We start from the raw sequence: 12,948 nt of genomic DNA on the forward strand, positions 1-12,948 counted from the left end.
CAGTGATTGTTTGGTCTATAAAATGTGAGAAAATAGTGACAAATGTCTTACACAGTTTCCTGAAGCCTATGGTGACATCTCAAATTGCTTGTTTTGGCCTACCAACAGTTCAGAACCTTAAGAAATTCAGTTAAATATCACATAAGACAAAGAAAAGCTGCAAATACTCACAATCCAGATGCTGGGACTAGGAAATAAAAGTCATTTTTCTTGAAAATTACTTAAACAATCTATTATCAAAATGATTCATGATTATGTTTTGTCATATTGACTAATCAATTCATCGACTAATTGCTACAGCTCTATTTTGAAGATTGGCCAAAAGAATACAACTTTAGTTAACACTAATTGATAGAATAGATTAGATGATCATCTACAAAGAAACAGATCTATCACACACAGCAGTTAGTGGATAGATGTGTAGACATGCAATGAATAAATACCAAATGTGAACCTCATTTCAGGAAAATTGCCTGCAAGCAGTTTTTTGGTAACAATCACAAAAAAACAATGAACAACAAACTTGTTCTACATTTCCTTGACATACTGTGTGTTTGATTTAAAGTGCAAATGTGAATGCAAAGTAACAAGTGGCACTGAACATACAGTAGTTGTTAGTATTTCTGAAACACTTCTTCATGCACTGTCACCGTATGCCTATATCTTTGTTCTGCCAACACAATGAGAAACTGTTAAATTAATTCAGCTACAAAGTTACTTTCCATTCCCATGAGCTCATTAGTTTTGCTCCGGTCTTGATGTTTGCATTCTAAATGTGCTCTATGGACTGTCAATTAAGTGTTCTGCATGCAATTTACCGCCATAGTGTATATTTAGCATGCAAAACAGCCAGCCTCTCATTAGTTTTTACCTAATAGTCTCTGGGCTAGAGGGCCAAGTCTCTGTTTGGTGCTACGTTTTTTTTAAATAATATTCATAACAGCACGTGTGTATATGGTTCATGATGTTATAACTCTTGTTATAAATGTGTTATATTTTCATCATATTATCATCACTTCGGACAAATCATTGCTAAAGGAGCTGCAAGTAAAGACACTGCCTTCTCACTTTTATTGTAAACTTGTTATCTTCCAAACACAATGCAGCCTTTGTTTTCTTTAACTCAGCTTGTTTTGTTTCTGGAGATAGTCTGTGGCCTACTTTCTCTTGTATTGCAATCGAAGCGGAGCTCAGCTTGGCACAGCAAACAGCATCTCCCCAGAGATTACTTATTTATTTGATTGAATCCTAAATTCTTTACTCTTTAAATTGCAGTCTGTGCGTTTGTTTTGGTCTGAAGTCTGGAACAGTTCAAATAAATATGATGTCAAGTCTGCGAAACACATGAGAGAAGTGGAAGGGGTTGCGATTGTGACTGTGTTTATAATCAGTTAAAAGAATGTGCCCTAGAATATAGATTAAAAAAACTGATGCAACACAGCAGTTTTTCCACTTTACCAGAGCACCTCAGACAGGAGATGCTGGTGTGATGATCACTCTGTTCAAAGATTTAGTGAAGTTCCAGATGCTGTGAGGCTGAAAGAGGACAGTGGTCATAGATTGGATAGGTAATGGATGATTTTAATACTGTCCTCTATAGTAAACCTTCAGCAAGTGTTCCTTGGTTGTCGTTTGTTGCCTGAGCAAGACCGTCTGTGCTGGCAGTTTCATTGTTTCAGATTTCAGGAGTGCGGACCACGTGGCCATCGAGTGCTCCAGATTCTTTTATTGGTTTTCCGGATTGTGAAAGGATACGTGTGCTATTAAAGACAGCAGAGTGAAGGAATAAAAGGGGGAGTTGTTGGTCAAAGTCAGTGTGAAGGGCAGGAGGATATAAGTTCACTGAAGTGTCCACACAGGATCAAAGGTACTAGAAAAAGAGAGAGAGATCCGAGATGAGAATGTCTTTACTGAAGCAGTTGCAGGAGCTGTGGGCATACCACAGACAGCTGCAAGAGAGCACAGAGGCAAAAAGATAAGAGTCCACCTGGAAAACATCCTGTAAATATTAGGATTAGTAGTATCCTCTTCTTCACAGAGAGAGCTTTGTAGAATATACCTTAATATTGAACTTGGTACAGGTTTAACATAATGGAATGATTTGTTTTGAACTCTGTGATTAATCTGTTTAATTTCCATAGAGCAGTACAATTTCTATATGCACAGCACCAGTTCAAAGTTTGACTCACCTTCCCATTCTCTTGCATGAGACAGTGTGTCCAAACTTTTGACTGGTGCTATATATCTATCCTGACATTTGATTGATTGACAGGAAGGCGTCAGTGCACCTACTGTCATTGTCTGAAAAAATGAGATTGAGACTGTTCAGCGTATATTATAGCCCGTGTCTGTTTATCCAAGACTGTTAGACAGCTGAACTGAAAGCTCAGTTAAAGGAGAATGTGTGTGATTTTTCAGTGAAGATTTTTTTTTTTTTTTTGAACAAATGTTTGGAGTCGAGGCCAGCGTCATTGTTCACCCCTCCAAAAAATGCAGACATTTTGATTCACTTGATAGCCTTTCCACATCACTCTAAAGAGAAAACAACTGGTGTGTAGTTTAAGAGGCTTACGACCCTTTCCCAGACATAGTATCTGATTAATGCGGTTTGGGTTTTTTAAGTAGGTCTGCTCCTTTTTTTTTTGTCTTGTTTTGAAGGGGAGCAGAGGATACTGGTATTGGATGTGGAGGATTCCTTTGTAGTTGCCTGGGAGGTGGTATTTAAGAACGAAGCTTTCACTTCAAGGAAACTACACATGCATAAAGGAAGGGTTTGCATTAGAATGAAGCCGAAACGCACAAAGGGACAACCTTGAGCAGCTTGTATGGGGTTTCATTCTAGTGCACGGACAGACCTTGTGTGAAAGCTGAGCCTGTGTCAAACCCACACTTACTGTAGAGTGTTCAACAGTTGTGTAAGGGATCTAAGATGTGTCCCTCTTTCCTTCCTTCATTCCTCAGTTTCTAAGAAGCACGGGAAGCTGATCACCTTCTTGCGCTCCTTCATGAAGTCCAGGCCCACCAAGCAGAAGCTGAAGCAGAGGGGCATCCTGCGGGAGAGGGTGTTCGGCTGCGACCTGGGAGAACACCTCCTCAACTCAGGACATGATGGTGAGAAAGAGTCACATGCAAACACACAGTGAGCGTTTAGAGTTTGCCAGCCTAGTGTGGGTAATTACCAAGCGGCAACCTCCGGGGCTGAAAAATGAAGCCAACGCAGAAGTGCCAAAACTGCCGTTCCTTGAATAGCCACACAGGCTTGCTCCAAAAGTGAGTCAATCCCCATAGACCCCCATTTTAAAATGCCCAACTTTACAGCGGAAAGAAACGTGTTGCAGTCTGGTACAAAAAATGTTTTTGGTCTCTACAGCTAATTTCCCCTTTCATGACAACTGTACAGTGGGTGAATTTTTATATAACTCACCACTTTAAATTTTATTAAGGCTTAAAGTTATGTATAATTAAGAGCATGGCCGCTTTGAGTGACAGGTGAGTCGCTACCACAGCATCAACGTTGGTAAGGTAATGTAACCGTGGTGTAACCCAAGATTCACAGAGTATAGGCGTAGCTGTAGCGTCGCTATTTCAGTGTGTTTTCAGGTCATAAAAGTTAATTGTATCGTTTTGGTTGCCTAAAAACATTTTGTTTTAATGGTTTTACGCCTGTTTTTCACTAGCATAAATTAGCATTAGCATTATTACAGTTAACCATAGACTGTAAATGCACCATGCTAACCAAGCTAGCAGCTAGCGTTAGGGTCAGCGCCACCCTGTTGTCCAAATATGGTCAAAATGCAAACTCTAGGTTTCAGAACGGGAGACCACAAACCAATGGGTGACATCACGGTGGCTACATCCATTATTTTTTACAGTCTATGGTAATTACCTATGACCCTGTTTTTTTTTTTTTTTAAAAAACTGGATCCATTTCTACTTTTTTTCTCAGTGTCATACATTCTGAATGGCAGAGAAAACCAGGCCTTTATTAGCAACAGACTTATATGAGACAGACATATGAGTCAGGCCTTTATTCCTAATTTCTCCTGTTCCCTCGTTAATGCAGAGTTAAAACTTCCTCCATATTTACCTGTTGTCTTATAAGCTCAGTGTGTCCATTTCCACAGCATTATTTCCATCACTACAACAACAAAGTCATGTCTCCTCCTATTTGCTTTCTTGCTGAGTTAGATGTGAAAGTCAACACCACTCATTTAATGTGAAGTTATTATGAAGCTTAGCTTAGAATAGATGAAGAAGATTAGAAGCAGGGGGAAACAGCTAGTGTGGCACTGGCAACAACAACATGTACACCACATACTGTATATAAACACTACCTCTGCTTTCTGGTCGTCATTAAGATATTTGCCGAGGTAAAGTCCTTACCTACATTCATCTGCTGCAGGCTCATTGATTGTCTGAGCTACCAGCAGCATGGTGTTTGGCAGGTAAGCTGATGTGATGGTCTCAATGACAGAGTGGGAGGATAATGGTGTCCTGATTACCATGAAACATCAAGTCGAACCAGCATAATGATGTTACTCTTCTGTTGAGCCTTGATCAATAACTTAATTTCAGTTCATGTTGACACCAACTTGAAAACCCGTTTATTCACGTTAATGGATCATATGTCGTGTCTGGACATGAATGGTTCTCATCTTGCCAGCACATTAGCTCACACTGTGTCCATTAAACAAGACGTTCTGCATTGCAGTCACACATTCATGGGTGAAGGAGTCAATCCTTGACCTCTGTAAATCCTGTCATACATTGACATGGAGAGATAAGCCATTCTGTCTCACTTTACTAGGTCAAACGATCGAGGTTTTCTGACTGCTTCAGAGACTTGTAAGAAATGAAATATAACTATGATCTCATGGAGCAAGAGAAACATTTAAGATCCCCTCCAGAGATGTTTTAAAATATATAAAAATACTCTGCTTGGAATAATAATTTGTTTTTGATATGGTTTTCCTACAATAGAAAGTTCAGTTAACCAGTTAAAAATTCTTAAAATGACATCACCTTCTCCTTCATTGAAAAATCCAGAATCGATGAATATGCAAATATTGTAAATTCCAAAAGTTAAACTGCTGGACACAAGATGTCTCCTACTTCACTGTAAAGTCCATTCTCAGTTTATGTGCACTGGAGGCTTCAAGTTTCCACATCACACTTGTGTAAGTTGAATATTGGATTGGCTTCCAAGCTAGATGATCATTTGTATTTTATGAGCACTGAGACTCTCTCTATGCCAAAAGGTTTTCATCTCTTGCTGCACTTGAAGCGTCTACAATCGATATTTTTTATAATAAAAATGTATGAGCTGACAGTGTGTAATGTGTTGGGCGTGGCTCATAGTGATGAACCTACAGAGAATTATCAGTGACTCTGCAGCTCCCCTCAGCTTTTCAGAGCTATACAGAGTTCAGCTCATAGTTCAGCTGTCCGACTGCAACTTTACTGTTTTGGTTCATTCTCAGCACTACTCATAGTGTTGTTTTCAGAGAAAAAGCTCTAAAAAGCCACTGTACACTACCTGCTCAGCACCAAACAGCAAACAGACACAGTTAGCTGTAGACTAGCTGGTGAACATAGTGGAACATTTAGCAGCTAAAGAGCCAGATATTTCCCTCAGGTGGGTAGAGAGCAAAACCAGAGCTAAAAGAGAGTGAATATTGGACTTACATTCACCAGGTGGACAGAAACGCAACTTCAAATGAATTATAATGGTTGAGTTCAACATATCAACTTTAAAGATGATGATATTGTGTTCATTGCTTGTTTCCGCTGCCCCCAAGTGGCCAGAAAATCAGTTATTTGAGGGTTTAAGTCACTTAAAGCTTTGCCGTTTAAAGAATCAAAACCATCAGAGAAATCAGTTGAAAGCAGTTGCTCTGAATGCTGATGTTTTGACTAGAATTTAGTTTTGAATGTTGAGTTTTCTCAACATTCACACATATATTATTGTGTATCTTTGTGATAAGAAGTGTGGTAAGAAATTCTTCCCACGTGAAGAATTGGAGAGGATTTATCCACCCTCACAGCGCTCTCCTCTGCTGGAGAATGCCAACTAGTTTCCTCAAATCTCGCCTTGTTTTCTCTTTCGCTATGTGTGGAATTCGTCTCAACAGCTGCTTCGGCGAGTGTCCCACTCTCTGTCATCCTCTGAATGATGTGTGAGCTGTGGGAGGCCTGGGAACCTCCTTATACGCATACACACAGTCCTTATCTCCCATATACACACACACACACAGATAAATAACATGTCTGCATGATTCATGGTCTGGCCAAGGAGAATGAAGAAGCTCCGTGTTTTTCTGAGGTTTTTCTTTTTTCGTCTGTCTGTCTCTAACACACAATCACTGGTGTTGTGCTTTGAAGCTGGGCGTATGTGATTGGCTGCCATGCTCACAGACAACATGTTATTTCACTATGTGCTTCATCCAGAAAACTACGCAGACTCATGTCAAGAAAAGGTTAAAGGCCATAAAATATGTGAAAAACTCTTGAGGATATATTGGTTGCCACTTCACAAGCGACTTGAGCATGTCATGTCGAGGTTCAGATGTTTTTTACCCTCAGCTCAAGAGGCACAAGAAAGAAAGTTCTCCTTGCTCAATATTCCCTCTGAGCCTGCGGCCTCTTGTCCAAAAAGGCCTTGAGCTCTAGCTTGGCCGCACACTACACACACTTCAAAAAGAAAAGCCGTCCTGCTCTCGACCTTGCAGTGCTCAGCGAAGACTGGACAAATATTGACTGAAAGAGATGTGTTATGTGATGACACACTGTTTTTTTTTTCTGTTCACAGTTCCCCAGGTCCTCAAGAGCTGCACCGAGTTCATCGAGAAGCACGGTGTGGTGGACGGCATCTACCGCCTCTCTGGAATCGCCTCAAATATCCAGAAATTGCGGTAGGACACTCACACTGACCACTGATTACAGCTGGCACAGGATGTGATTGAAGTGTTTATCAAAACCTCCACTCCGTGTGTGCTGCTTCCACTGAAATGCCCTTTGCTACAGCTCACAAATCTCCTCCATATGTTATCAGCCTTTAGATGATAAAAACATATGAATTCCATCTAAGATTATATCATCTGTTAAAGAAAATATGTTATGATATACAGTGTAACAGTTGTTTCTCATCAACAGTCTTTACTATCTACTAGGATAGGATGTCATACTAGGATAAGAACTTTGGTGATCAGAGCTTTTATAGCGGTCGAGGCTCGTAAAGAGGCAACATACAGTATGTGTTGTGGAGTTACTGTTTATGTTCTGCTATGCTGTGAGGTATATGAGGGTAATGCAGTGTTTACATGTAAATATATAGGATAGGAATGTCCCTGTTTATGTGTAGAGGACCACATGCAAGGTTGTACTTTCCGCTGGGAATAAGGGAGACATGTCCTTCTCACGTTTCTCTAAAGTGTCCTCTGACTGTCCAACCACCACTCTAGGTCGTCGTTTTTACACAGCAATATTAAGCTTCATGAGCAGCACCAAGTGCACATTGGACTTTTTTTGCCCAGGGTTTTGCCTCAGGCTGCCCTTACTTTCTGATTGGTGGAGCCTGTTGGGGCTGTATGCAGCCACATGAAGGATCTAGGATCAGCTCAAAACAGAAATGGGAATAATTGTGTAGATGTGTAGGCACACTCGGATATACCAATAATTTTCTCTTCCAAAACACCACTGAGGTTTGTCTTGACTTTTTTTGTGACTTGTATCCATCCATTAAAGGTAGAGTCAGTCATTCTGGAGAGAGATGGTTGATATGTGAACTAAACAAATACACCCCTCCCTTCAAGCTTCAAGCTCTGTCCCCCAAATTCATGGACGTGCATGGCTAAGGCGATGACCAAAAGAGAAATATGACAGAATCCAGAGCAATGCGCCAGCTGTAGAGTCACTTCTGTTCCTCTGACACACTATCACAAGTGGAAAAAATATCATCTCATGTGAGCCGAAACAGTCCATCCACACTCCCCGCCTCTCTGCAGCTTCCTCACAGTCCACAGAAGCAGTTGACTGTCAGCTGCAGCTCCTGGAAAGCTGAGACGACAGCAGCCAGACAAACTGCCTTCACCAGGCCGACTGACAGCAGAAATATACTGAGCCAAAATAGTTTGCATGTCGGCTCCATGGGAAGAAATCAACAGTGTTTGTATTTATTGATTCAACGATACATTAATAAGTTGAAGCATATACAGCAGCATGTTTATATGATTTAAACAGCTGCCTGCTCAGATTATGCTTCACTAAACGTGACATAATCAGACTCAGAGCATAAAGAAATGCGAGGATCTCTCTCTTATTCGGTGTGGATTGATACATTTAATAAAATGGAAATATATCTGTTGTGTGAGAAAACACTTTCTATGTGAATTGGCCACAGCCTCTCTATCTCCAGTTCACCAGCCTTCCCCACCATTCAACGGGTGCTGGAGATGAGAGACTGTCATGTCCTCAACCAGACAGCTGCTCTGATGACTGTCCTGTCTCTGTCCTGTGCACGAGCACAAACACCCCCTGTTGCTGATTGGATGGGGTAGTGTTGTGTGGCTCGCTTCGAGTCACTGTGTTCACTGTTTATGAACACTCTATTTTCTTTCAGTGCACACACAGAACAGACAGCTAGCTGACTGTGAGGAGATATTCACTGCATTTGACAAAAAGAGCATTGGATTAGAATCGCTGACTTTACCTTTAAACCACAGCAGTCATTCACTGATGTATTATCCTTCAGAGTAAGTTCATTTGTTGACTCCATCTTTGCCCTCTCTGTCTTTCATCAGGCATGAGTTTGACTCTGAGCAGATCCCCGACCTGACCAAAGATGTTTACATCCAGGACATCCACTGTGTTGGCTCGCTGTGCAAGCTCTACTTCAGAGAGCTGCCCAACCCCCTGCTCACCTACCAGCTCTACGAGAAATTCTCTGTAAGCAAAGCCTCACTCGGACTTCTTACACACTGATTTCTTACACTACAACTCTGCTCACTATCAAAGCACGTGATTTTTTTGGTTTCAGTGCTTAGCAGTGCCCCAAAGACATTCCTTAATCCCAAAGGACACTGATTGACTGTGACTGACAGTGTTCATTTTCAAATGTGTGCCTGATTTCTATAAATCCTCAGATTTATCTATAGGAATTCTTCAAATTCATCTTATAGTTATGATTCACAGACACCCCTAAAATAATAGCATTGTACTTGACACACCCTGTTATTACAAATACAGCAAACCGCTCTCTGTGTGACTTGGAATAAAAACTCTCTCCAAGCACAACAGAGCCGTCCCTGAAGATGAAGTAAATGTTTGCTGGTTGTTATGGCAGCTGGGGAGAGGAGGCGGGGGGGCAGGGGGGGGTTTGTGGCTGCAGACTGATGTCCCCTCCGTGCTCCATGTAGCAGTGTGGACCTGGCATGACAAGTGAATGAGTTTAATGCTGATACACTGATACATTCCACTATCTATCTCCCTCTCCCTATCTCACCATCTCTCCCTCTGTTTTCACTCTGAAGGAGGCTGTATCAGCAGCGACAGATGAAGAACGACTCATCAAAATTCATGATGTCATCCAGCAGCTTCCTCCACCGCATTACAGGTCAGCGTAGAGGCACACTGTCCCCCTTTGGCAGGCCGAGGAACTGCCGCATTACAGATGTGCATTCACATCAATTGTGTGTGTGTGTGTGGGTGTTAAAATCAAGGGTTTTTCTAATGCCACACTGTTATTGAATGGAAGTATTTAACAGGTCCCAGCTGACGTTTGTTTTGGTGATGATGAATTGACTTTCCCATCCTCTGTGAAAGCATACAAATGCAAATTTCTAAGTGACATCCCACAGGGATTTGACCACATAGTGAAATATTGATGCTCTGAAGAAGTAGCTCTATCATTGCCATTAGTCTGCACATGACTAGTGAAGGCCAATTAAATCTGAATAAATGAATATTTGATTCACAGGACCCTGGAGTTTCTCATGAGACATCTCTCCCACCTGGCAGCATTCAGCTACATCACCAACATGCACAGCAAGAACCTGGCCATCGTCTGGGCCCCCAACCTGCTGAGGTCAGACGCTGTCCTCTTGTGTAAAATAGTTTTTTCATTGTGGTGACAGCTTGATTGGCTGTAGATTTCAATTCCAGTGGTTTTGCACAGTCAGTCTAGTAAATGTATGTGATGTGCTTATAATTACATTACCAACAGTCGTTTCCCAATTCAAATGGCGATGTCATTTCAATGGATCTTTCCTACTTTCTGAGTTCATTTTAGTACGCTTTCAAAATCAACTTTTACAGACTGGAAACTTGCTCAACATAGTTAATGTGTCATAATGAAACACAAGTCTGCATTGGTTTTCATGAAAGTTTCTTCATTTTAGAGTTAGTGTTCAAACAGCAGAGTGATCTGTGAATCCTTCCTGCTGGTGTATTCAGGTGCTGAAGTGAAGCTCTGATGACAGATGGTGCTTTTTCATTTAGCTAACGTGTCTGCTCGCTTCCCTCACTGGTGTCGAGGAAGAGACTCGAGGACGGAGGACTTTAATTCATCAAAGGGGACGTCCTCACTCACTCCAGCATCATTTTGAGGAGACGACAGCTACTCTTGACACAAGTCACCTCAACTGTCAAATATGTAGAATTCAGGTCTTAATATGTAGAAATTATTAATACAGTTTAAAGTTTACATTTAAAATGCATGTACTCTAAACCGTTACTTAATTTCTACATATTGATAGCTGGAAGGAAAACACCTGATAACTGCTGCAGTGTTTTATCATTTGATTATAAATCTATAGCAGCAGCTGGTTGTCACAGAATAAGACACAAATAGACAATTTAAACCTGTTAATTACTGAAAGAACAGCTGACGCGAGGGAGCAATAAAAACAGCTGTAGCCTGCAGAATATGTTTGAATAAAATGTTGCTTATTTAGTTTGTGAAAGTCTGACGTGCTTCTCAGGCTCAGGATGATTTTACAGGAGACACACAGCTGCACAGCGTCATATTTTCCTGAAGGAGCTGAGAAGTACTGAAATGGAAAAGAAGAAGGGAGAGGCCTTTTGGCTTATGAAGAAAATAATAATAGTTACAACAGTGTTTTTTGTGATTGATTCCTTATTCAGTCATTTTTATTTTATGAATAGGCTATGATCAGATGCTGTTGGTGCTTTGATTCCTGTTCCACAAGTAGTTTTCCTGATCTGCTGTGTTACAACAGCAGCCCAACTGTTTACTGTCCCGTTAGATCAGCTGACCAATCAATAAACATTTGATCAGAGGAGAGTTACCGTCTGGTAAAACACTTCCTCTCTCCTCGCTCCTGGTCTCTTCCAGGTGCATTTAAGGGATTGGAAGATGCTCCATGACTGTGCAGGGGGAACAATTTCCGGGTCACAGAAGGAGAAAGGACGCAAGAAAACATAAGTTAGCATAATGAAAATCACCCAGTTTCTCCATTCAGCTGCCACATAGCAAAGCATTCATAAGCTATGATGTTTGGAGACTCAACAGGATATATATATGAATAATTATCAGACATGAATGTGATCTATTATTTTGCTTACCTCATTCCTCTAACGGAGCTGCTACGGATGAACTGACATAATGAAGCTGTGCATCCCTCTCAGCTTGAATGTTTTCGTCAGAAATGTGGTTTGCTTCACAGAGAAGAGTGTCCAATCACAACTACTTGTAGGCGGGACATCTGTCCTGCACACAGCAGGAATGTATATCTCCACCGTGAAAATTAGTCCCAGGATAAAAGATGGTTTTACAAGCTAAATGATAATTACTATTTATAAATGTGGATGTGTGATTTCGTGGCTGAATTGGGTGTATCACTTGAACATTTCATTTTGAATATTTAGAAAATGCTGCCAATCATTATAAAAGCTGAAATGTGGCTGCATGTTGGGGGAAACGACTGGCACTAATAGAAACCACTGGTATGGTCCTTTAACTTCCCTGTTATTTGCTTGATTTTGTAAAACAAAGTACATCTCAAGATAATTGTAGTGATATTCACAGTTTGACGTATATGTAGTAGAGTTTCAGTGGGGGTGTTTTTATACTATATACATTAAGGATTTGTCAGACTTGAGTCAGCTGTGATAATGGGCTGTGTGCAGCAGAAAGCACTGTGTCTCTTCCTTTAAATGAGTCACTCTGCTTGAATGGAGGGATTAAAGCAGCTGTTTGTGGGAGGATGCTGATCAACACAAAACGCTGGAAATGGATCTCAAAATCATTTAACACAAACTGTGTAACTGTAAATCTAACCACTTATACATAATCAGTTGGACTCTTCACAGAATATATTGGTTTCAATACCTTGACATTGTACACTTTTTTAACTGGAGTCTGTTATTAAATCAGACTTATTCTTCCCTCTCTGCTGTTGTTTGTCCATTGTTGTCTCAGGTCAAAACAGATTGAATCTGCATGCTTCAGCGGCACAGCAGCCTTCATGGAAGTCCGAATCCAGTCAGTGGTGGTGGAGTTCATTCTTAATCATGTGGATGTTCTCTTCAGCACTAAACTCAGCTCACTAATACGAGAGGGAGCAGGTATGCACAGTCATCACATAGATAAGACCCCTGCACACACTGTCATTCCACTACCCACTGCTGCTTTTCCTTCACCAGTAATCACTGTATTCCACATCACCAGGTCACAACTCATTGTCACGGCCCAAGTCCCTGCTGGTTTCATCACCCTCCACTAAACTCCTGAGTCTAGAGGAGGCCCAGGCCAGGACTCAGGCTCAGATCAACTCTCCAGTTACTGAAGACAGCAAGTACATCGAGGTGGGCGAAGGTCCTGCTGCCCTGCAGGGCAAGTTCCACACGGTCATCGAGTTTCCCACTGAAAGGTTTGTTAACTCATTTTCCATTTACCATTTTTCGTTTATCATCTATTTGGTTTAATTTGAG

At 41.1% G+C, this 12,948-nt stretch overlaps 1 protein-coding gene across 8 annotated transcripts in view; it reads left to right on the top strand.

Annotated features, from left to right (window-relative positions):
• Nucleotides 1-12,948, top strand: part of arhgap32b (Rho GTPase activating protein 32b) — a 109,047-nt gene that overhangs the window by 88,606 nt on the left and 7,493 nt on the right. For all 8 annotated transcript variants that reach the window (XM_067607311.1, XM_067607314.1, XM_067607315.1 and 5 more), the window contains 7 exons: nt 2,962-3,111; nt 6,809-6,911; nt 8,799-8,943; nt 9,528-9,610; nt 9,974-10,081; nt 12,437-12,582; nt 12,686-12,887. In XM_067607311.1, the coding sequence (XP_067463412.1) occupies nt 2,962-3,111; nt 6,809-6,911; nt 8,799-8,943; nt 9,528-9,610; nt 9,974-10,081; nt 12,437-12,582; nt 12,686-12,887 (937 nt within the window). The remainder of the gene's footprint in view (nt 1-2,961; nt 3,112-6,808; nt 6,912-8,798; nt 8,944-9,527; nt 9,611-9,973; nt 10,082-12,436; nt 12,583-12,685; nt 12,888-12,948) is intronic.

Source organism: Thunnus thynnus, chromosome 13 (genome assembly GCF_963924715.1).
Source record: "Thunnus thynnus chromosome 13, fThuThy2.1, whole genome shotgun sequence".
NCBI lineage: Eukaryota > Metazoa > Chordata > Actinopteri > Scombriformes > Scombridae > Thunnus > Thunnus thynnus.